Genomic DNA, 26020 nt, shown 5'->3' on the forward strand with positions numbered 1-26020 from the left:
TCTGTATTTTATTTATTAATGCATTTTTAATAATATATGGTTAATAAGGATCTATTTTAAGCTTACAAACAAATAAATTTTAGTTTTTAATATAGTACAGAAAAAAGTAATCTAAATTTACGAATGCATGTACTGTAAATACAGTACATACTTGTAAATGTATATATTTTAGTATGATTTTATGTGCTTTAAACATTTTTCTAGTGATATTACGACTTCAATATTTGTGGCGGACAGACGTAAAGTCGAATAAAATGACTTAAACTTGATTTTTATTTTTCCATATACTTTTTTGACAAACGACGTATAATCGGAAACGACGTAAGTCGAGGTATACCTGTATTTGTTTATCAGGTGTTGCACCAATTATTTAAGAAGTGTATGATTTTCTATATTTAAAATACATTACAACTTGTTCAACTTGGAATGTGAATAAAATGAAAACTTGTTTATTTTGAAAATTATTGGTCCTAGTAAAAATCTGTATATTAATTGAAAGAGAGATTTAGTTTGAGTAAGTGATAGGCTGAAAAGGGATTTGCAATGCTTCAATCATTATACCTTTCTCAACGTGGCAAATGAAGAATATTAAGTGTATGGGACAAACATATCAGGGTCCTACTCCCTATTAACTGAGTCTTTTTTTTTTTTTTGTGTTTTACAGTTTTATTATTGTATATACTGAGGTCAATAAGTATATAATTTAGTTATTATAGCACTGTTTTTATCATCCTCTCCTAACTCAACATTATATCAATTCCCCACTCCCTCAAAACCTCAATCAATGCCAGCCACATACAGCTAATAAGCCTTTCTTTTAATATTTTGTTTTATACAAAATTAATACCTTAAAATATTAATCTTAAAGATGAATTTTTAATTTAGTAAATTCTTTAAAAAATATTTTATTTTGGTTTGAATCTAGTTTAATTTTATTTTCTGTTGCATTTAATGATAATTTAATTTATTTTTATTTTATTGTCTTGTGGTGTTTAAAACACGAGCAGTTATTTATTGTGACATTGTCATAATCGCAGGCTGCAATTTTTAATAATTTTTATTTAAAATATATGCTCTCCACCTCAAATTAGTAATGGCTTGCCCTGTACATCATACTTTTCCTTTAACAATAGAATTGTGCTGGTCATTAACTGCTTTCAGGGGAAGTTTTGAAACAATGTGACTTCCAGTTTGCATTGGAAGTTCGTATATAGTTAATTGGATCCTAAAGGGTAAAATATAGTTAATTGGATCCTATCCTAATTGGATGTCCCTAAGGTTTCCATATCTGGCTTCATCTTTCATCTATCTAACTCCGTTCTCAACATTAAGGAAAGACAGGCGGATGACAGTGGGAATCTATAGGTCTACAATTTTTTCAAACTGCAGCCCAATAACAGTGTTCTACAATTCAATTCATACAAATGACTATTACTTCATAAATCATCAATATTTCTCTTCAGTTGCCAATGCTTAACTTTTTATTTTCTCATCTTATATGCTTTCTGCTCTCATGTTCTGTAGCAGCCATATTGGATTTGTCATCATAACAGAGTATGATGTCTCATAAAAACAAAATAATTGAAAGTTTGTTTTATTATTGTTTTTACTAAAAACATACTTATTATCATTTTAATTAATGGGATAAAATATGCATGAAGTACAAAATAGTTAAGAAAAAACAAGTTGCCTGCCAGACAACTTTGAAAGTATATTTCAGCAATTCTCAAAGTGGGCAATAACGCCCCCTTGTAGGTGATGAGTAAATCTAGGGGGCGCTGGAGGCAGGGTATTGAACGGTGACCAAAGGAAAAATTGGGGTCAGTGAAAGCTGTTCCCTTTCTTCTATTAAACTGATAAAAGGAAACATTGCATTTAATGGTTTCCAGATGTTGAGAACAATGTACGGTAAGGGCACAAAGTGCGAGATTCATAGAAAAGTTTTCCTAAGAATGTTTCCAATCCTTTCTCACACAAGAGAAAATGGGTTAGGAGGTGTTGGGTATAACTTTATGGAACAAAGGGGGCAGTAGATCGAAAAAGTTTGGGAATCACTGGTATATTTGATAGACCAAACAACTGCTAATTTTAAACCCTGATTTTACAGAAAAAATCTTGAAATTTGGTCCAGATTGGTCAAAGGGTTTGGGACTTTGTAGGGAAAATGAAATCAACTGAAAGGAATGAGGGGTTCTTGACATGGATGTATTTTGTGACAACTGTGACTTTCTTTTAGGCATTTTATCATCAATAAGACTCATAATGCACCTGAAAAGTAACCAAAAGAACTGTAGATATCTGATAACATGAGACTGTCATTATTTAAAAATAAGAATTGTAGGATTAATACTAAAATAATGAACAGAAATATATTTTAAGCCTACTTACAAAAGTTTAGTTTCATATAAGGGAGGTAATTTCAATTCCTTACAGTTTCATCTGATAACAGTTTTATTATAAGAAATGAACAACCATGTTAAAACAATATAAACAAAGCATATACACAACTACCCAAACTGTACAAATCAAAACCAAAAATATAAGATAATAAGTTTAGAAAAGCTCACCAGATGGAGAATGGGATTGACCTTGAATGGAACAGACAAATGATGATTGCNATAAATAATTAAATTTATAATAGTCTAAACAGCCTTCCAAGTAAATGCATACTATAAGTTATAGCAACTTTAAACAAAGTCTGTACTATTTTATAAATTGGAAATCCTATCATCTATGTGATTGTTACAGAATCTTATACTGTATATTGACTTCATGTGTTGAATGTATTCTGTTGATTTTAGAAGACAAATTTATTTCCAGGTGTTCTAATTTCTTTTCTTCTTTGGGTTTTAAGATAATCTGATCAATGATCAGGTTATCTTGGATGCAAGTTGATTTGTATCTCCAGTATTTTTGCAAACATTAACATGGTAACTTCGATGCCCTTCCTTATGTTTCTCTCATGTTCTCTTATGTGTGCATTTAATGACCTGTTTGTTGCTTCTGTCTTTGTTGTTTTTATTGAAATCTTTATGTCCTGGGATTCGAGAGGAGCTCTGTTTACCCTTATCATTCTGTAATAGTTAACAGATGATGGGTTTTGTTAGGAAACTAATATACAGTCATTTGCTACAAACAATCTCTCTATATATGCTTTTGAGTGTTCAGTTATAATTAATTACTCTGGTATTACAAGGGTAGGCTGAAAAGTAATGCACAAATGCTTGTAGAACAAAAATAAATATCAAGATCGGGAAAAAAGTGCATTAAACTACAATTCTTAAGCTTCAAAATCATATATTTATTTTTCAACAGTCACCATTAAGGCTAACACATTTCTCCCAATGTGTAACAAATTTTTTTCATTCCGTCACTGAAAAATTCTTCTGACTTTTCTCGAATCCAGGACTTGACAGCTGCCTTCACCTCATTGTCTGAGGTGTAATGATTACCTTGAGGTCTCTCCTGAGTAGAGGGAAAAAAATAAAAATCACAAGGTGCAAGATCGGGGGAATAAGGAGGGCATAGAATCAGTTCAAACTTCAGGTTTCGCAGAACCTCTCCAGTTGCACGCTAGGTGTGTGGATGAGCATTGTCATGTTGCAAGATTATTGGCACCAGGCTGCCTCTAACACATCAAATAATCGCCTGGTGACAATAATCTTGCAACATGACAATGCTTGTCCACATACCTAGTGCGCAACTGGAGAGGTTCTGCGAAACCTGAAGTTTGAACTGATTCTATGCCCTCCTTATTCCCCCGATCTTGGGCCTTGCGATTTTTATTTTTTTCCCCTCTACTCAGGAGAGACCTCAAGGTAATCATTACACCTCGGACAATGAGGTGAAGGTAGCTGTCAAGTCCTGGATTCGAAAAAAGTCAGAAGAATTTTTCAGTGACGGAATGAAAAAATTTGTTACACGTTGGGAGAAATGTGTTAGCCTTAATGGTGACTATGTTGAAAAATAAATATATGATTTTGAAGCTTAAGAATTGTAGTTTAATGTACTTTTTGCCCAATCTTGATATTTGCTTTTGTTCGTGTTCTACAAGCATGTGTGCATTACTTTTCAGCCTACCCTCATATTTGCTTTTAGTTTGCATTTTTGTTCAAAATCCCTGTTACTGTAATTTTTAATTAGTTCTTTGATTAACTTTGATGGGTAGTCATTCTAAATTGCAGTTTCTTTAATGTACTTTTCCTGGGAGGTCTTGATTAAACTTGAATAATGCATGAATACAAGTCTTAGTAGGTCTGTGAATGCTGAGATCTTAATGTGATAATAGTCCATATAGTCTATAACTCAAACTGAAGTTAAAAGAGCCATAAAAGGATAATTCCAGAAAAGATATCAATAACACTTGAGAATAATTATATTACCATGGAAGTATACAGGAAACCAGAACCCTTTTTTGCTTCCCGGCAGTAATAATACTGCCAGGATGCAAAAAAAGGTTTTGCTTTTCTTTCAACTGTAAGAACTCAGCATTCATCAATGTAAAAGAAGTAAAAAAATACATAAATAATTAAATTCCAATATTTTAAAATAATTAAATTAATATAAGATATTTTTGGTTTTATAGTTATGGAGTGGTACTCTGGGAACTTCTTACTGGAGAAACACCCTACAAAGGAATTGATGCTCTTGCTGTAGCGTATGGAGTAGCTGTAAATAAATTAACTCTTCCAATTCCTTCTACATGTCCAACTGCTTTCTCTAGATTAATGAAAGGTGAAATTTTTATATTATATGTAATAGAATAAAACCTTTCAAAAATACAAAATATAATATAATAATAGTAATTATGAGAATATCAAAGAAAAATATTTAATCAAATGTGTTTATCAAAGTTTGAAAAAAGATATTGATAGCACAATGATAATAGCTTGCATAAAAAATGAGAAAATCTTAGAATAGTTAAGAAATTTTGTTTGCATGAAAAGTCAGAGAATTTTGAAAATTCTTTTAAAAATTAATGAAATTTTCAATTTTTTCCATCATTGAAATTTTAGTTCTAGTACAAGGTGGCAAACCTGTGACATATTAGGAGAAATTGTCTGGCATGTAATGGATCATGCAACCTGTTTCTTTCAATTGTCCTTTTGATTTATCACTCAATCATCCTTTTTTCAATCAACTTCTTTACATTTATTCTAATTAAAGCATATTTGTTTCATTTATTTAAACATATTGTTATTTAATGTCTAAAACTTCAGAATGCATAAACATTTTTCTAGATAAGGGTGCTTAATATATGACATACAAACCCAAAAAGGTTTGCCATCTCTGGTGTAGTTCATTATCCATTTAAGTTTTTATTAAAATATGAAAAGTGTTAAATTAGTAATTGCTATTAATTCTTGTGAGTGCTTTTATTGAAGCCATTACATCATAACTAATATGATGTGATAGCTCTAATAATAAATAATGTAGTGCAATAAAATTTTATTTATTTTAAATTGTATTGTATTGTAAAAAATGAACATTTTCAGATTATTCAACACATTTTTAATAACAGTTCAATATTCTTATTTTAAAAACATAAAATAACTCTCTACTGTTTGAACCTGTTCAAACAGTAATGAGTTATTTTATGATGTTAATGGCAGTCTGATTTTATAGACAAGACTATGTCTTGTCTATAAAATCATACTGCCGTTTTATGTTACCAGCATATGAAGGAGTAAAAATGTCGAGAGTTGATATTTGGCACAGAGTATAAGGTGCCCAAATCATTTGTGCATAAAAAAATCCAGACTTGTAGGTAGTTAGGGGACTGAGAACCGAGTCAAAATAAAATCCAAAATGGTGACCCTCTTCTACAAACAGGCAAAACAGCCACCTCACCCCACCAAAGTCAGGTGGGGAGAGTACCACCCACAGTCATTCTAAGAAGTGAACTCTGACCTTAGAAGAAACTATGTGTTCAGTCCTATGTTAAATAAAATTTGTAATTTAATTTTGTAAATTTGGGAGTGCTTCAAATATGATGTTAAAACGGTTTTATGTTGTTAAAAGTGTTTTTTTTTTAACATTATCTAGTATAGTAAAATCGTGGGACAGATAAAAATTTGACGTCATATTAGGGTTGTCATTACATTCGATGACATTATAATCGGGCTAAACTGTATATTGTATGTGCAAAATAAAAAAAATAAATTCAGACGATACAATAGCCACGATTATTTTTTTCAAAAACGGGAAATTTTCGTTACACATTGACAAAAATTCAACCTGGGTCAACACGCAACAGAGAGGAATTTCGAAAATACATCGTGGACGACCTCATGGTTGTGGCCAGTGAAGTTTGAACGATCACATCCAAAAGCAGCGATACCAAAGAAGATTGGAGAATGAGAACAAGACCTGCCTTGAGCGTCAAAGTGATTCTACTTAGTAGTGAGTCTCCGAGACATAGTCTTGTCCCAAACATCGCCTTGCTGTTTTACTTGTTTTATATCAATTTATAGATTTTATCTGCTATTTTGAATCTATTGCTTTTTGTAATTAACCAATAAATTACCAGAGCTGCACATTTTAAAAAAAGAAATTAGAAATAGAGAAAAAAAATTCTCTCTCTCTTACTGAATTGGAAAAAATTAAAATCCCATTGTGAATAAAAAGTTGAATTAAGATACTCAGCATTTGGAGAAAAAAATGGAATGAAATATTTTTCTTAATGTATTAATGATACAGGATTCATATTTAATAATTAATTTTTAAAATCAAGGAATAATTTATTAACTTTTTGTGGATTTATTATTGTAAGTGAAAGAAATAAAAAATATTCAACAAAATATGCAAACTTTGAAAAACAATCATCATTATGTGAAAATATCCTTCTTTTAAATTTCTTGATTTCAAAAACAACTAAGTGAGTTCCAAAAACAATAATATGAATTTTTAATTTATTCATAATATTTATGATTAATGTTTTACAGCTTGTTGGGATCCAGATCCACATAATCGTCCAACTTTTGTTGATATTTTACATGATCTAGAAGAAATAGCTAGATCACCATTCATGAGTACTCCACAAGAATCTTTCCATACTCTTCAAGAAGATTGGAAGCATGAAATTGAAGAAATGTTCCATGAGCTTCGCTGTAAAGAAAAGGTATTTTTATTTAGTGTACTTAATTGCTTTTATATGCAATTCATGAAAAATATCAAAAAGATAACATTAAATCTTTATTAGTTTAAAAATTTTAAATAATCTTAGTAATATTACTAAGAATTTATGAATATTAAGATTATTTAAAATTCTTAGTAATATTACTAACAAATTATTGCATTTTTTTCTGTTTTTGCAAACCTAATTTTCTGCTGAAGTAGGTCCTTAATTCTTCTTCTCAAATCTTTCTAGCCACCAATTTAGCCACAGATCTTGATATATTCTCTAATAGTAACACTGCTTATCTGCTTAAAGTATTTTCCTCATAACAGAAATTATGTTTCAAAACAAATATCTAATTTAAAACAAGATCAATAAACCTTCAAAAATTATCTTGGAGAATTTTCTGTAAAATGTAGAAAGGTTGGTTCCTACTTTACTAAAAACCAAATGTTGTTAAGCAATCTTCTTCATTCTAATCTCAGTCTAATAGTTAGCTCTCTACTATCCTTCATTAGTCTTTTATTAATAGAATTTGTTAACTTTCCTTCAGTGTTTTAAATGAATAGAATACACTTCTTAACTTTTTAATATAGTAAAATCCACTTTGATAACAATATTTGTGATTATATGTCATTTAATGTTATCAGAATTAGCAAAACCTAAGCCATACAAATTAAAAGTACTTACTAAACTTTATTTGCATTAAGACAATGATGTTTATTACAGAGTTCAATTATAGTTATTTATTTTTAAGCTTTCTTTTTTGCCCCAATATATAGATGATAAAATGCAATCCGTTATAAACATTAATCATTTTAATTAAAAGAAATGACTGTCTATAATACAGTCATTTCTTTCTTCAACTATGCACTAGCTGTTGTTAATTAAAGATGCTATTGAAAGAAAACTGCATAAAACACTAGCTAATATACTATTAAAATTAGTAACAGTTATAATAAATTAATCTTGATTAAAACCATTAAAAATTGTATAACAATAAAATATAGAAAAATTAAATAATGTTTCTTCTGTTTTTGAGAATTTTAAGTATACTTATCTTCCAGTTTGACATTTCATTTTAATGTCAGTGTGAATAAAACCAAAATTTACATGAAATATATTTTTATTTACTTACCTCACTTATTCTTATCTACATTAATAACATGAAGTGGATTCTACTATATTAGTAGCATTGTTTAATTTTGTAAAAATTAAACAATGCTACTAATATAGCTATTTAAAAATTTCAGAAAAAATATTATTTTATTACAGTAGAGCGTCGTTTATCTGAATCAATTGGGGACTGGGGCTGTTCGGATAACTTATTTTTCGGATAACCAATTATGTACGGAAAAATATATTAATTTATCCCGTGTTGAAATTTTTCTCCGTTGCGTGTCGCTTTGCGTTGAATTTTCGTTGATGTTAAGCCTAACGAAGACTATTGTATCGTTAAAAATTATTTTTTTATTTTGTACAAACAAAATATATATATTGAAAAATATAAAAACAATAAAAAATTATACTTCAGATGTTAATTTAGTATCAAAAATGTAAAATATTTGAGTAGCCCAAGACATAGCCAAAGATTGAAGCGCCACAGCACTGGCGAAAATTTAAATTTGTCGACTGGAATTCCTTCGGATAACCGGTGTTTTCGGATAACCGACCTTCGGATAAATGACACTCTACTGTATTTGAGAAATTATGTAATACTATTTTTTCAAAATTTTTGATTTAAAGAAATTCTGCATGAATTTCAGAAACAAATTTAATAAATATCCTACTGCATTCAGAGAAAATAGATTAGATTGGTAAGTATATTATTCAGTGCTGAAATGGATGAAACTTATTTATTTGATTCCATCTTCTCTTTTTAAACATGTCATAAGTTTATTGAAAATTTTTTGTACCATAGTAGTTTTAAAAATTACAAAAAATCAAATTGTTATTAATTGTTTAAATTTGATCATTTACTGGTCAAGTCACATTAAAGATCACATAATAAAATTTAAATGGGAACACAGAATTAATGAGTAAATAGATAATGAAAATATAAATTTTATTCAGTTTCACTTTTACGTATTAATGAATTAAAGTACAGGTATACCTCGCCTTACGTCGGTAATTGGTTTTAGGAGAATGACGTAAGTCAAATTTACTTGTCTCCAAATCTACTTGTCACTAGGCTAAACCATAAATTGCCAATTCTGGTTCTGTATTTTATTTTATTTATTAATGCATTTTTAATAATGTATGGTTAATAAGGATCTATTTTAAGCTTACAAACAAATAAATTTTAGTTTTTAATTAATTAATATAGTACAGAAAAAAGTAATCTAAATTTACGAATGCATGTACTGTAAATACAGTACAGTACATACTTGTAAATGTATATATTTTAATATGATTTTATGTGCTTTAAACGCTTTTCTAGTGATATTACGACTTCAATATTTGTGGCGGACAGACGTAAAGTCGAATAAAATGACTTAAACTTGATTTTTATTTTTCCATATACTTTTTTGACAAACGACGTATAATCAGAAACGACGTAAGTCGAGGTATACCTGTATTTGTTTATCAGGTGTTGCACCAATTATTTAAGAAGTGTATGATTTTCTATATTTAAAATACATTACAACTTGTTCAATTTGGAATGTGAATAAAATGAAAACTTGTTTATTTTGAAAATTATTGGTCCTAGTAAAAATCTGTATATTAATTGAAAGAGAGATTTAGTTTGAGTAAGTGATAGGCTGAAAAGGGATTTGCAATGCTTCAATCATTATACCTTTCTCAACGTGGCAAATGAAGAATATTAAGTGTATGGGACAAACATATCAGGGTCCTACTCCCTATTAACTGAGTCATTTTTTTTTGTGTTTTACAGTTTTATTATTGTATATACTGAGGTCAATAAGTATATAATTTAGTTATTATAGCACTGTTTTTATCATCCTCTCCTAACTCAACATTATATCAATTCTCCACTCCCTCAAAACCTCAATCAATGCCAGCCACATACAGCTAATAAGCCTTTCTTTTAATATTTTGTTTTATACAAAATTAATACCTTAAAATATTAATCTTAAAGATGAATTTTTAATTTAGTAAATTCTTTAGAAAATATTTTATTTTGGTTTGAATATAATTTAATTTATTTTTATTTTATTGTCTTGTGGTGTTTAAAACACGAGCAGTTATTTATTGTGACATTGTCATAATCGCAGGCTGCAATTTTTAATAATTTTTATTTAAAATATATGCTCTCCACCTCAAATTAGTAATGGCTTGCCCTGTACATCATACTTTTCCTTTAACAATAGAATTGTGCAGGTCATTAACTGCTTTCAGGGGAACTTTTGAAACAATGTGACTTCCAGTTTGCATTGGAAGTTCGTATATAGTTAATTGGATCCCTTGTCCCTAAGGTTTCCATATCTGGCTTCATCTTTCATCTATCTAACTCCGTTCTCAACATTAAGGAAAGACAGGCGGATGACAGTGGGAATCTATAGGTCTACAATTTTTTCAAACTGCAGCCCAATAACAGTGTTCTACAATTCAATTCATACAAATGACTATTACTTCATAAATCATCAATATTTCTCTTCAGTTGCCAATGCTTAACTTTTTATTTTCTCATCTTATATGCTTTCTGCTCATGTTCTGTAGCAGCCATATTGGATTTGTCATCATAACAGAGTATGATGTCTCATAAAAACAAAATAATTGAAAGTTTGTTTTATTATTGTTTTTACTAAAAACATACTTATTATCATTTTAATTAATGGGATAAAATATGCATGAAGTACAAAATAGTTAAGAAAAAACAAGTTGCCTGCCAGACAACTTTGAAAGTATATTTCAGCAATTCTCAAAGTGGGCAATAACGCCCCCTTGTAGGTGATGAGTAAATCTAGGGGGCGCTGGAGGCAGGGTATTGAACGGTGACCAAAGGAAAAATTGGGGTCAGTGAAAGCTGTTCCCTTTCTTCTATTAAACTGATAAAAGGAAACATTGCATTTAATGGTTTCCAGATGTTGAGAACAATGTACGGTAAGGGCACAAAGTGCGAGATTCATAGAAAAGTTTTCCTAAGAATGTTTCCAATCCTTTCTCACACAAGAGAAAATGGGTTAGGAGGTGTTGGGTATAACTTTATGGAACAAAGGGGGCAGTAGATCGAAAAAGTTTGGGAATCACTGGTATATTTGATAGACCAAACAACTGCTAATTTTAAACGCTGATTTTACAGAAAAAATCTTGAAATTTGGTCCAGATTGGTCAAAGGGTTTGGGACTTTGTAGGGAAAATGAAATCAACTGAAAGGAATGAGGGGTTCTTGACATGGATGTATTTTGTGACAACTGTGACTTTCTTTTAGGCATTTTATCATCAATAAGACTCATAATACACCTGAAAAGTAACCAAAAGAACTGTAGATATCTGATAACATGAGACTGTCATTATTTAAAAATAAGAATTGTAGGATTAATACTAAAATAATGAACAGAAATATATTTTAAGCCTACTTACAAAAGTTTAGTTTCATATAAGGGAGGTAATTTCAATTCCTTACAGTTTCATCTGATAACAGTTTTATTATAAGAAATGAACAACCATGTTAAAACAATATAAACAAAGCATATACACAACTACCCAAACTGTACAAATCAAAACCAAAAATATAAGATAATAAGATTAGAAAAGCTCACCAGATGGAGAATGGGATTGACCTTGAATGGAACAGACAAATGATGATTGCAAGATAAATTCTGCAGTAAAAATATCTTTCTTGTGCATTTTTCTTTTTAATAAGAAAATACGATATGTTTAACTGGAAGGAATAAGCTTTCCAACAGCAAAAGAATTTTAAAAATCAGTTCAGTAGATTGAGGTTTCCTCCAGTAAGCAAACAAACATTCTTGCTTTATACAGGGTGTGGCAGAAAGAACGTTCTGATTTGGAATGATAGAAAGCAAGATATCAGGTATAAAAGATTTCTTTCGCTATCTTGCTTTGTATTATTTTTATTGTCGTTCCAAATCAGAACATTCTTTCTGTCACACCCTGTATATTAGAATAGATTACAAAATAATATAATCTGATATAACAAAATTTTTTTAAAGTAATTTTTATATGTTAAAATTAATTATATTAAGTAATAACAAATATGCATATAATGAAACAATTTCAAATAATTTCATATTTGTTATTATTTAATATAATTAATTTTAATTTTATGTTAATGTTAATTAATTAATTAATGTTAATTAATGTTTTATATACATACACTAGGTTGATTATAATTAAAATATCCCGTAAAGTATTCAATGCTGTTTAGTGATATTTAGCAGTCTAAATGCAATCAAAACTGACCTGGTGATATTTCAGAACATGCAAAAGACATTTTTGTAAAAAAAACTATTAAATACTGAAATTCATCATTAAGGCACTTTTGGCAGTGCAAGCAGTGAAAATGTAGTTTCTATTGCATAAGCACATGTGTTGCAACCAAGTTCTGGATGTAAAAGTGGTCACAACTGTTGAATGTCATTCTTATCAGCTTTGCCGGTCATCACCTTTGTCATGGAGGAATCGTGGCTCATCGAGATTGGTCAGAATCTGAACCAATGGGCGACATTCCATGTTTCAGTAAATTCGAATGGGCAGCGGACCTGGTAGAAAGCTACAAAAACAACGGGGAAGCTGATTGGTCAACCACCAGCCCACCAAAGTACATATATAGATCAGTTTAGGCGGGAAAGTTGAGTTTGCTTAAGGAAAGGTCTGGTTTTTGTCATATTCTGACGAACGAGTATCTTCATCTGGTCATTGACAAGTGGTGATTCCTGGAAGTGCCATCTCATCGTAACATGACTTTCTTGAACAGACTTTTACACGATAAGAACATTTTGTCAAGCATTTGCACTCTGGTTACAGATGCCATTTGTAGAACATTTTATCATTTAATTAATTACAAATTTGACTACCTTGATGGAACTACTCATTAATTGTGAAACTGTTCTACAAAAATACCAATGCTGTTGCTGCACATTGGAAATTTTGCTGTTATAAGAATTTACAGCAAGGATAACCAATTCTACAAGATTCCAGGAGAAAGATTATTCAGTTTGAGGAAACTAGAGATCTGGGTATTCAACCCAGTTAAGGGCACAAAATCTATAATTTCACAAGTCATTGAAGATGTTATCACAGCTGTTGTTGAACAATCAATGAATAATGTAGCAGGCTCTAGTAGTGCACATACATGTCATATAAATTGAGTATATTATGTGGTACAGTGTGAAAGATATTGAGAATGTTAGTGCATTGCTGTCCATATAAGATCAGTCACAATCAGCAGTTGATTCCATTGACAGGCAAACCCAACTGACTTTTGCACTGCCTTTCTTGCCAGAATGGAAGTGGATGTTTCATGGCTATGGAAGATCCTGTGGTGTGACAAGGCACATTTTTATCTTAGTAGAAGAAATAAACACCTGTAACTGTTGTATTTAGATCATGAAAACTTTCATATTTTCTAGCAGAATTCACTACACACACCTAAGTTGCAGTATGGATTCACAGTCACATTTTTCTTTGAAGAAGCTAGTTCCAATGGGCCTGTGACATCCCAGAGATACTGGAAGATGCTTAACATTTTTGTTGTATTCCAACTGTAACAATGACAATGCCTTGAGTGAATCATTTTCATGCAAAATGGAACACCTCTACATGTTGGACACTGTGTACAGTTAGTTAGTTTCTACTACAGTATGATAAGTCGTGCATTTCCTGACTGCATGACCACCTCAATTTTGGATCTTTGTGATGTTTAGTTATGGGGACACCTAAAAAGGTTGCAAATTTAGCTGCCTTGAAAGACAGTATCAACTGGATATGAGAACCATCATAGAGGATTAATTATGGTTGGTTGTTGAACACACTATTTGCCTTTGAGTGTTTTACATCTTCAGAATAGGGATCATGTTGAGCAATACCTCCTGCATAGCATGAAGTGTCCTGTTCAAATAAAATGTTTGTTGCTCACAGTACCATAATGATCAGTTTTCTTTAAAAAACAAAAAAATAGTATCAAATGTTTTCTACATTTTCATGTCTTGAAATGTCATGATACTAAATCTGGATTTGGATTGCTAAATATTTTTATAGACAGTGTTGAATAGGAATACCTTAAATATTATGTATACTGAGTGATCATAATTATGTATATTAATATATAGGATGCTTCAGTTGTTTATACCTTAATTATAAATACATGCATAAACTAATAACCTAGTTTCTATTATATATTTCCATAAATTAAGGCCATTTAAGTTCAACTTTTTCTCTGTAAATGTTCAGTTTGGTTTTATAAATGATGTATCCAATATATATTCTTTCTGAATTTGAGTTTTTTCCATATTTATCAAAACATATCTTAAGTCTGAATGTACTTAGCAGTATAACTCTGTCTCAGATCCTGTAGTGACCTGCTAGGAAGGAATATACATCATGCCTTAGTTAATCTATCAATACCTCTTGATTTTTATTTGTCAGAAATCGTCCAGCAGTTTTTAAGCTCATTAGATTTAGCACCATAGATTTAATGTAATATATGCATGTATACATAAAATATAACATATACAAGATATGTTATAATTTTAAATTGAGTATTTACCATTTTTATTTTATTATTATTAAACAGAATTAAATTTATGTAAACAGGAACTGCGATGCAGAGAAGAGGAACTTACTAAAGCATTGCTTCAACAAAAAATTCATGAAGAGTTTTTACGGAAAAGAGAGAAAGAATTAGCTGAACGAGAAATTGATCTTTTGCAACGAGAACTTAATGTAATATTTCTCCAACAGCAAGAAGGAAAACCTACACCAAAAAAACGAAAAGGAAAATTTAAAAAAAGTAGACTTAAATTAATAAAAGGTGCTCAATTAATCAGTATGCCTTCAGGTAAAAATTCTAAATATATAAATTTTTTTTAATTAAAATAATCAAGTAAAATATCATATTACTTCACTTCAGTGCAATATACAGAAGTCATATTATTTTATAAAAACAATTTGACTTCTACATTTTTATCTTATTGTGGATCAATGAGATTGTTATGGAGTCAGAAATTTATAGAAATTCACAAGTAAACTTAAATATTTGTAAAAAGTTATGAATATATAAGATTCTGAGAAAATTAAATTAACATGATTTTATTGTGTTTTAAATTACTTTTTATTTGCATATTTCTTTCACAAAATTAATAATGTTTCAGTTAAAAGATCTTTTATTTGCCACAAACAGCTAATCCTTGAAAATTGTAATGTAAAAACTTAAGATAAAACAAGATTTCCTGCCTTTTTAAAACTTACTGTCAATTATATGCAACAACAGATATAATTTGATAATGTTTGAACTATATTTTTGTAAATTTATAATTTTCTTGCTAAATACCTTAAATAGCTACAATTTTTTTAACTTGTAATTCTAGTATTTCATAGATACTTGCTGAATTATTTTCAATCAAATTCAGTTACAATAAAAATGAATACCATTTTTATTTAATAGATTAACATTATATACACAGTAAATGATAACTAAATGATTAATAATAGCAAGTCTATGACACTAAATCATTATGATATAATTTTGTTTAATAAAATATCAAAATCTCAATTAAAATGAAGCAAGCATTAAATTGAATGATATAACATAACCAAAATATATCATTCAAAAATATAAAATAACCAAAATATATTTTTCTTAGAGGATTAATTTTTGGTTAACTTAAAATTGGCCTTTTAAGACAAAATTTTATTCTAGAACAGAATAAATTTTTCAGAAAATAAGCCTCTAGTAAATTCTCAACATACCTTGTACTGTACAGGGTGGTCCAAAAGTCACTCTACCATTTAAAAATTAAATAACTTTTTTATTATTTTATTCTTTTCAGATTTTTAAAATACAGAACAACATGTAAAACTTACTGAGTTTTACTTTGAACATCAGTGCTCTATTGTTCTTACTCAGAGAGCATACATTGTGATTTCCGCTCAGATTTTTTTTACGGGGATATTTGAAACAGCAAGTGTTTATTAATAAGCCCCGAATTCTTGCTGAGCTGAAGGACAATATTCATCAGGAAATTTGAATGATAAGCAGAGTCACTTTGCAAGCAGTTATGGAAAGTGCCATAACTGCTTGAAAGAGCTTGCCTTTGTGAAGAGGAAAACAGGAGTCATTTAAAAGATATTATTTTTCATGTTTAGGCCCAAAAAAATCTCCAAGATGTGTACATTATAATGTTGAAATAACTTTTTTCTTAAAAAGAAATTTTTAATTATTTTATATTTTTAAATGGTAAAGTGACTTGTCATTCGTCATATCACATTAGGTTCAATAAGAAATTTTATGATTGTAGAAAGAAAAATTGAATTGTTTATGCAATTTTTGACATAAATTTCTGTAGATGAGTGATGTTAGTCATATTCATTCCTAACAATAGTTAATATGTTTATAACTAGAAATTTTATCAAAACTTTGCTACTACACAAATTTTGTATCAAGGAAGATGAAATTATAGATGCTTGTCCACCATTGTGGAATTTGTTTACAATACAAACAGTGAAAATACATCTATAAGTATGGCAAAATTGTATTGATTTTTTTTTTCTTTATCAAAAATAGTTTTTATAGGATAAAATTAATTTTTTAGAATATTTTTGATTACAAAATGTATCATATGTTTTTCAAAGAACAAAAAAATACATTTTGATTTACAATGTTTCTTTTGAAAGTAAAGCTTTATTATTATATGAGCAATGATAGTTATTATGCAGATATTAGATATTGTTTTACTAAGCACTTATTTTTATATAAGTCAATGAAGATTATAATGTTAAGCTCAAAGTCTGAAAGAGTTCATTGAGCAAAAACATTGGCCACAATGCAAACTTCATGTTGTTGCACTTTCAAAAATGCACAGCATAGCTTGTTTTTGGAATATTTAATAAGACCACAAAGTGAAATTTGTGTCAATATTCTTTTAACAATCAACAAAATGTGGTCTGGCAATGTGAACTGCCATAATGCATTGTGGATGCTTATTAATACAGAAATGGTTCAATTTGATAAAAATATCTGTGCAAAAATAAGTAACAGATTTCTTTATTATTGAGAATAAAATCAAATTCTAATTTGCATTGAGAATTAAACTAGAAATAAACAGCCTTATTAATCTTATGTTTAACTCGTAGGTCTTAAAGGTGTATGAGTTTGTCTTAGAAATTTATCATTATTTTTTACTAACAGTAATATAGAAATTTGTTTTGAGTTGTCTCTTTATAGGAGTGTCATTATTGAAAGAAATTTGAAATCAATTGACAAAGTGACTTACAAATAAATTTCTTAATTGACTGATAGAAATAATACTTTTTTAGGTATGTAGGATTTTAAAGTATCATATGTAGGTTTCAAGGATTCATAAACAAAACAATTAATAGCAAATTGTCTTCTTGACTGTGAATTATAAAAGAAAATAAAGAGTTACATTTATTTTACTATAGTTCTTTTAATCATATAATGTTTTGTGACAGGAACTGATGAGTCTTTTTCTAATAATAAACATTGTTCAGAAGTAATTCTTTGGTGGAAATTAAACAAGTTATTTATTAAAAATATCTGTGCAAAAATAAGACTGTTGATAATCTGTGCAACAAATTTTTGCACATATTTTTATCACATGGTGTCATGACTATTAATAAGCATCCACAATGTGTTGTGCATTTTCACATTGCATTTTGTTGATTATTAAAAAAATGTTGACATGAATTTCACTTAGTGGTTCTTATTAAATATTCCAAAACAAGCTGTGCATTTTTTTAAAGTGTCATGTCAGAAAATTTGCATTGTGGTTGATTTTTTTTTTCATTCACTGAGTGTTTTTGGTCTTTGAGCCTAACATGTATATAAATAAAATTTATTGAAATCTTATACTGAACTTGTTTACTTCTCATTGACATTACCCATATTTCTGTTTTTTAATTTTGTTATAAAGCATCTATATTTAACATTTTTATATAAAATATCATATAAATTACTTATTAATTTATAAAATTATATAGATTTTAGGCATAATATAACTGTTCAATCATCACCTGCAATATGGCCAGAAGTAAAAGGATTGCGAATGGCTACTAGTCCAGAAAGTCCACCAGCCTCACCAAATCTACCTCGTTTGCGAGCATATGCATGTAAATATAATAAGTGACTGTTTAAAACTTTATAAATTTATAAACATTTATATTTCTAATTTATTAAAATTCATGATGCATTTATTAATGAAAAAATTTGATAAATAAATATTTGTTTGTTAAATAGCATTTTTTAAATAATTTAATTGTTTTGAGATTTATATCACAATTAAAATTTGATACTTCAATGGAACCTGGTTAACTCAAAGTTGCATTTACAGTATTTTCATAAACTCTCCAGAATTTTAATTTTCTGTTGAATAAAATAATTAACAATTGAACAAATTAATCAGAAACTTTCTATAAAGTATGGGAATTATGTACAGATAAAAATAAATATCATGGTGAGCAGGGATGAAGGCTTCCAGATACTGTAACTGCCATTCAAACCTGCTTTTTTTCCAAATTTTTTTTTTTTTGTTTTATTTGATTGCTGATGGATTTCCTCAACTAGTTGACATAATAGATAAATGGGGTTTTTTTAAATTAATTTTTAAAAAAATGATTATAGTTTGATTCTGTGGCAAAATTTTAAAAAATATAATAACCATAAGAACTGTTTTTTTTATATTTTTTTTTTATTACAAAAAAAAACAGAATCGATTCGAGGTGCAAAATATTCTAATTAAAAAATCCTTACTAAACACTTAGGAGCAAATGGACCAACCATTTGGAAAAGCATTTTTGAGTTTCTGGGCAACACCGAGAGGTTTACATGGACAATAATTCTAAGTAATAAGATACACAGAAATATGATACGGATAGATTATTATAGATTACTGATGCACAAAATTTTGATTTTTAGCTGAACATCTAGCTCAAAACTTTTTAACTGAAAGTCTAAATTTTTAGAAAATAAGATTTAATTACCTTAAAAAATCTGTTTCAGTAAATTTTTGAAGAAAATTTGTATCAAAACAAATTTTATTCAAAAATTTACTGAAACAGATTTTTTTTTGAAGGAAACATTTTTAAAACTAATTAATTGTTTATATAAGTAAAAGAAATTAAAATTGATAAAATTGACATTTTTGTCCATTTCTTTAATTTTTTTGCAAAACATATTCATTGAATGTCAATTCTGATAACATTTAAACTATTTGTTTTAGATGAAGTTCTAAGATATATAACAGGGGTGGCCAACTTTTGTGTACATAAGATCTACTTTTTATCTTAAAAATATGTCATGATCAGCTCGTCATAGACATAGTCTAAGTCAGGAATGGGCGGCCCAAGTCGCATAAAATGTGTATAAATATATCAATTTCCTAGCTTAAGAAGTATGCAGCAAAAATTCAAATGTTACTTTCTACAACTTATGTATGTGAATAGTTTTTCCTGCAATGAATTTAGTAAAAATTAAAACAAGAAACCAACTAGCAGACTCATCTCGAAACTAATTTAAAACTAGCAGTGACTAATATTTAATCAAATATTTTTGATACATTACATTACATCAGTTCTAGAAGTTAAATTAAGTATACCTATTCTAATTTATAATTATATATGATTAAATAATTGTGATTTACCAGCATTTTCCCCCCCTCTTTTATCTTGTATGTGGCCTGCGTCAGTTCAAAAGTTTTGAAATGCGGCCTTTACACAGAAAAAGATTGCCCATCTCTGGTCTAAGTGGCAAAGGGGGGAGGTGTGAAATACATACTATGTTTAGATAGATAAGAAAAGCCACAATTTAATTTAAAACACAAAGAAAAGGTACTTACATTTTAAACAGAAGAAAAATTGTAACTCAATGTTGTCACTTTTGGGGACCACCACATCACCCTTGCTCTCTCTACCATGTCCCGACCTACTCTCTCTGTCACTTCTTTTTTTTTCTTTGGTTTTATGACCCTTTGTCTACATTTCTTATTCCCCTTTCACAACTGTATGCAAATGGATTGCACATGGACCAACAAAATGGATTGCACATGGACCAACATCTGAGGGAGAATGAGGAGGTCTGATATCACAGTTGCATTAGCGCATTACGTTCAGGCGTTGTGTTCGATTACAACTTACAAGTGTAACACATTAAGTCAAGACATCGCAAGCGATCAACCAAAATTGGTTTTGCGATTGACTTGTTGGCCACCCCTGATATATAAGAATAAAAAGTTCTATGATTTTTAAATCAGAGAACTTTTTCTTATATATGATCCATTTAATAGAATTATGTAAATTATCAATATTTTTTGCACTATTTACAAGTGATGCATGAATTAAGTTATCTTTAATTGTTATTAAGCTTATAAAGGATCCTTTTTGGAATTAATAGTGTTTTTTCAAATAGGATATGTAAACTGTTCTATATTCTAGTTAATATTAAATGTAACTTTCCATCATTTTTGTTCTAAGATAACCAAATTTTAAAGATATGAAGTAGATATCCATAAGGTAACAAAACATAAGCAATTAATTAATCACTTAATATACATATCATACATATAAATTATTAACTTTCTTCAGAGAAAGTTTAAGTACCATAAACAGTAAAGTTGATTAAATTATCTTTTCTGACGTGCTTTGTATTTGAAACTGTTTGCTTTTTATAATTGTTTAGAATTCTGTATCATCACAATTTATTTATAAATGTGATTTTGTAACATAATTTATTGAATATTTTAAAGTTTCTATGCTAAAAGTTAGGTAAATATTAGTTATCTTCATAAGAATCTAATTTTATATAAAATTTTTGTGCATTTAGTCCCTGCTGATGGTGTCAAAGGTAAAACATGGGGTCCTAGTTCTGTTCATCAGAAAGAAAGAGGTCATTCAAGAAGATTGCTTTCGGATGGTAATAAACGGTGGTCAAGGAGTGCTCCTAACTTAGAAAAACCTCAGAGTCCGTTCCATACAGCATCAAGTATCGGAGCCTTGCATGAATATGGTATATAAAAATTACATAATTTATACTTAGTCATCATAAAATATTAATTTGATGAATTCATGATAAATGTAAATGTAATGTTTGATTTGAGGGTAAAAACTTTTTTCTTATTTTTAACAATTCACTACATTGCTTTTAAGTAATCTTGATTTATATTAAATAAAATATAATTTTATTTCATAGAGCATTTTAAGGTATTAATGTTTAAGTGATAGTGAATCTTAGTTGCTCAGTTTCAAATTTTCATGGAGTATTAATAATTAAAATTAATTAATACTACATTTATTATAATAAAATTATTTGATTACAAAACCTTGTAGTGAATTTATTAAAAGAAAGAAAAAAAAAAAATGAACATTTCCATGTCATTAATACAAATTAATTATTTTAAATGGGTAAAATAATCTTTCTATGTTAATATTTTATTTTTTATATTACTTTATGTTTTCATATACTACTTTAAACTAAGACACAACTTTTTATTATATAGTTCTATGATTCTGCATCTTTTTCATATGAAGAAGAATATTTTTTGAAATTATAAATATGGACTTTAATTGAATAAAACTTGATAATAGCTCTAATATTTGTCATTTTTTATAATAAAGGTTAAAATAATTTCAAAAAATATTCAGAAATCATGACATTGGATGCATGTCAAAAGGTTGTATGTCCAATTTTGAACAGTTTTACAGAAAAGTCTGAAGAAAGTTTGAGACTGCATAAAAAAATAATAGGTCAATATAACAAATTTATTTATGTTATATTGACCTGATTTCTTCTCTTCATAGGAGATTTTCATTGAAAATCTTTGTTGTTTCTGTTTATTCACTTGTCAGTTAGAAGAAAAGTAACATACAACCTTGTGGTTGTATGTTACTTTTCTTCTAACTGTAAGGACTTGATGATATAATCATAATCAGCAAAATAAAATAATCTAGATCATATTATTGTTAAAATAATACCAATATTATTGTTAAAATACCAATATGTAATTGAGTAATTTGCAACATGATTTTTGAAGAAAATTTTTGTTGTTATTATCATATTATTATTTATATTAGCAGTTTTTTTGAACTCTCAGAAATGATAACCCAGAAAAATCTGTAGAGGAATGTTGTCAGCATCAAACATATTAATACAGTAATGTCTGTAATACTCCTTAATCTAATAAACTACCATACAGATCTTTATAAAGCATATGATTTAGGATTCTGGCCTTGACTCTTACTTTTTATTAATTCATTCTTGAAAAAAATTTTTTTTTCCTTTTTGCAAAGTCCAATAAAATTCATCATAAAATGATTCACTTTATTTTATCAAAAACAAAAATCAGCAAATACTTTAAAATTAAATATTAATTCTTTTATAACAGCAATGCCTGGAAGTTTTGACTACTGATGCTGAATGAAAAAATAAATTAAGTGGATAAAACCACTGAATGCTGAGTTCATGCCTGACAAATAGGCAGGCTGCATGAATTTTTTGGATTATATATACATGTCTAACATCTAAATATGGGCTAGTCTTCATAGAAAAATCTCCTGGCAATGCAACACCTGAGTCATGCCAGGAGAGCTCTCCATCAATTCATCCAAAAAATTAAAAATGGACTCACATAGTTCTTGTGGTTCTCCTCAATTTCTATTTATATTTACAACCAACCTGGTTGCAAAGATTCTGTCCAAGTTTCCATCTACAATAATTTCCCAAATATTGAATTTAAAATAACTTTTATTTTGTTTTTATATATATGCAAGTAATTTGCAGGGCACAACTAGTATACAAAATTCTGAAACAGGATATGAATAATGGTTAATTTATTTTAGAGTATATAGGAGCATAGACCTAGTCACTAAATGATAATTGAACATAATCCCTATCAAAAGTTGGGTCTAAGACATATTACCAGATTTAAAGTTGCAACAGATTTGAACATCAGAATAATTTTGAATAAAATAAAACTACTTGAATAGATCCATGCCAGAGAGAATATGTTAATACTTCTGTAAATATAAAGCAATGTAAAAGTTTTTCTGAAGTCTGAAAAAAACGTAAGATGCAATATCACTTCTGCAATGCATGAAATTGTTAAATTTATGAATATTGTTGTTTTATTTTATTTTTTTGTCACTTTCTATTAGTTTGATATTTGTTTTCAATTACTAGGTAACATTTTTTTAATCATAATTTCATCTCATATTTTTATATCAATTTTTTTATTTTGCAGAGTTTATTTATTTATTTTTTTCAGAGGTTGAAAACATCTTCAAAATCAAAAAATATTTCTGATATAAAACAAAATGTATAATTACAGTAGAGCTTTGATTAACCAAAAGCGATCCAGTCGGCAAATTCAAATTTCTGCTAGTGCTGTGGCATTGCAATATTTGGCTATGTCTTGGGCTACTCCAATATTATTTTTGTTGGTGTGCGTGTTTTAGCTGGCAGCACTGGCACAACTATATTGTATCATTAAAAATTATTTATTTTGCACAAACAAAATAAATATATTGAAAAATATAAAAACAAAAAAAAATTATATTTCAGAAGTTAATCTAGTATCAAAAACGTTCTGATTCAGCACGACATATGTCGAGAGGGTACTTAAGGATATGCCAGTATTTGAATGAGGCTTTTTCCCCCCATTGTGGTTATTTTTGTTTCAGCTTGTTGGAGAATATAGCCCAAGCGGCTGACATCTGCATATAAACCTAAGAAAATGAAAGAGTTTTGCTTGTTTTGTGTGGTGTTTTTCTGAGGACTGTGTTGTTGGGACGTGTGTCATGCAATCAGAACATTTTTGATACTAGATTAACTTCCAAAATATAATTTTTTTTGCTTTTATATTTTTCAATATATTTATTTTGTTTGTGCAAAATAATGAAATAATTTTTAACAATACAATAGCCACGATTATTATTTTAAAAAAATTTTTGTTAGGCTTAACATTGATGAAAATTCAATGCAAAGAGACATGCAACGGAGAAAAATTTCAACGTGGGATAGGTTAATATATTTTTTCATACATGATCAATTATTCAAATAACCCCAGTCTCAAATTGTTTTGGATAATCGATGCTCTACTGTACTTTGTTTTTTGCTTCAGGATGAATCATATTGTGGTGTGATTTTTGTTAAAGTATTTTAATAAGTAAAGATAAAACATTTAAAGTTATTGTTAATTAATACATTATCATCAGAAAGTAAACATGAAATGACTATTAGTAAGTAAACTAAATATTAAAATATTTTTACTGTTTTTCATAATGATATGGTTCATTTTTTGTACCATATTTTTGCGGAATGACTGGCATAAAAATGGGGGAGACCAGCATGCTGGCAACCCAGGGTTTCTGACATGCCAGTTAAACTGTGACTAAAATATAAAATTAATCAAATCTAACAAAACTAGTTGTTAATTAAACATCAAATAAACATTCTTCTGAGTACAATAAAATAATAATAATGTAATTTGATTGACTTAAAGTCAAGAAGAGAGTTTTCGTTTACAAGACAATAAAACAATTAACGACTTATTGACAATAGCAGTAGTAGTAGTTAGTCAGCGATAAAATACATATAAAAAGGCACTTTTGGAATTCCACAAGTATTTTACATCATTAGAAAGAAGACGAAATTAAATATATAATCCTAATTTCTGATGTAGTACTGACAGTTTCACAGTTTTAGAATAAAAACTTGTTTTTTTTTAATATGCCTTCTAGAGATGGATATATATAATTTCGCTTAAACTAGAATGCCGGCTTTTACCGTACTGAAATATCTGATTTAATAGTCTCCCCAGATAGACAGGCATGCTAGTCATTGTGTGAAAATACAGTATGTGTTGATACTTGGAGACAATAATTAAAATATTTAAAATAGCTGTAATATTTATATTTGCCAAAATAAATTTTCAACAGCATTATATGTGTAATTTTAAATGTGTTGCTAAATTTTAAATCTATTATCCTTCTCTATACTATCACTGCAATTATTGAAAATATTGTCATATTCTCACACATTTAAAACTTTTAATTTAGTAAATTATCATGAATATAATGAAATAAAATTATAAATATTATATAAGGTTATGGTACAGTAGAGCATCGATTATCCGACTCAATTGGGGACTGGGGTTGGTCGGATAACTGAAAAGTATGAAAAAATACATTATTAGTATAGTATATTAGTATATTCTATATAATTAGCATATCGCTATTAACCTACTTTGTGTTGAATTTCATCAATGTTAAGCCTAACAAATTTTTAAAAAATAATAATCGTTGCTATTGTATCGTTAAAAATTCTTTTTAAATTATTTATTGCTCACGAAACAAGCAACCACTTAGAATAAGAAAATTAAGCCTCGTTTAAATACTGGCTTCCCTTTCATGGTCGAGCTAGTGTTGCCAGCTAAAACATGTAAAAATAATATTAAAGTAGCCAAGACAGCCAAATTGTAGCGTCACATCACTAGCAAACATTTGAATTTGCCAACTAGAATGCGGTCGGTTAACCGATGTGACAGTTGATCAGGGGTCGGATAATCGATGCTCTACTGTATTACATTATTTTTCATCTATATTATCTTATATAAATATAAAAATACTTTCAAATATTTATATAAGATAATATAGATGAAAAATAATGTAATACAGTAGAGCATCGATTATCCGACCCCTGATCAACTGTCACATCGGTTAACCGACCGCATTCTAGTTGGCAATTAAAAC

The 26020-nt window shown here is 28.6% G+C and overlaps 1 protein-coding gene across 1 annotated transcript in view; it reads left to right on the plus strand.

Annotated features, from left to right (window-relative positions):
- LOC111624495 (mitogen-activated protein kinase kinase kinase 11-like) overlaps positions 1 to 26020 on the plus strand; it is an 86931-nt gene that overhangs the window by 56233 nt on the left and 4678 nt on the right. The window contains exons 5-8 of the mRNA XM_023367344.1: positions 6945 to 7120; positions 14858 to 15101; positions 18263 to 18391; positions 21099 to 21281. Of these exons, the coding sequence (XP_023223112.1) occupies positions 6945 to 7120; positions 14858 to 15101; positions 18263 to 18391; positions 21099 to 21281 (732 nt within the window). The remainder of the gene's footprint in view (positions 1 to 6944; positions 7121 to 14857; positions 15102 to 18262; positions 18392 to 21098; positions 21282 to 26020) is intronic.

The sequence above is a fragment of the Centruroides sculpturatus genome, unplaced genomic scaffold (assembly GCF_000671375.1).
Source record: "Centruroides sculpturatus isolate CEXI.00-Female unplaced genomic scaffold, Cexi_2.0 scaffold336, whole genome shotgun sequence".
Taxonomy (NCBI): Eukaryota; Metazoa; Arthropoda; class Arachnida; order Scorpiones; family Buthidae; genus Centruroides; species Centruroides sculpturatus.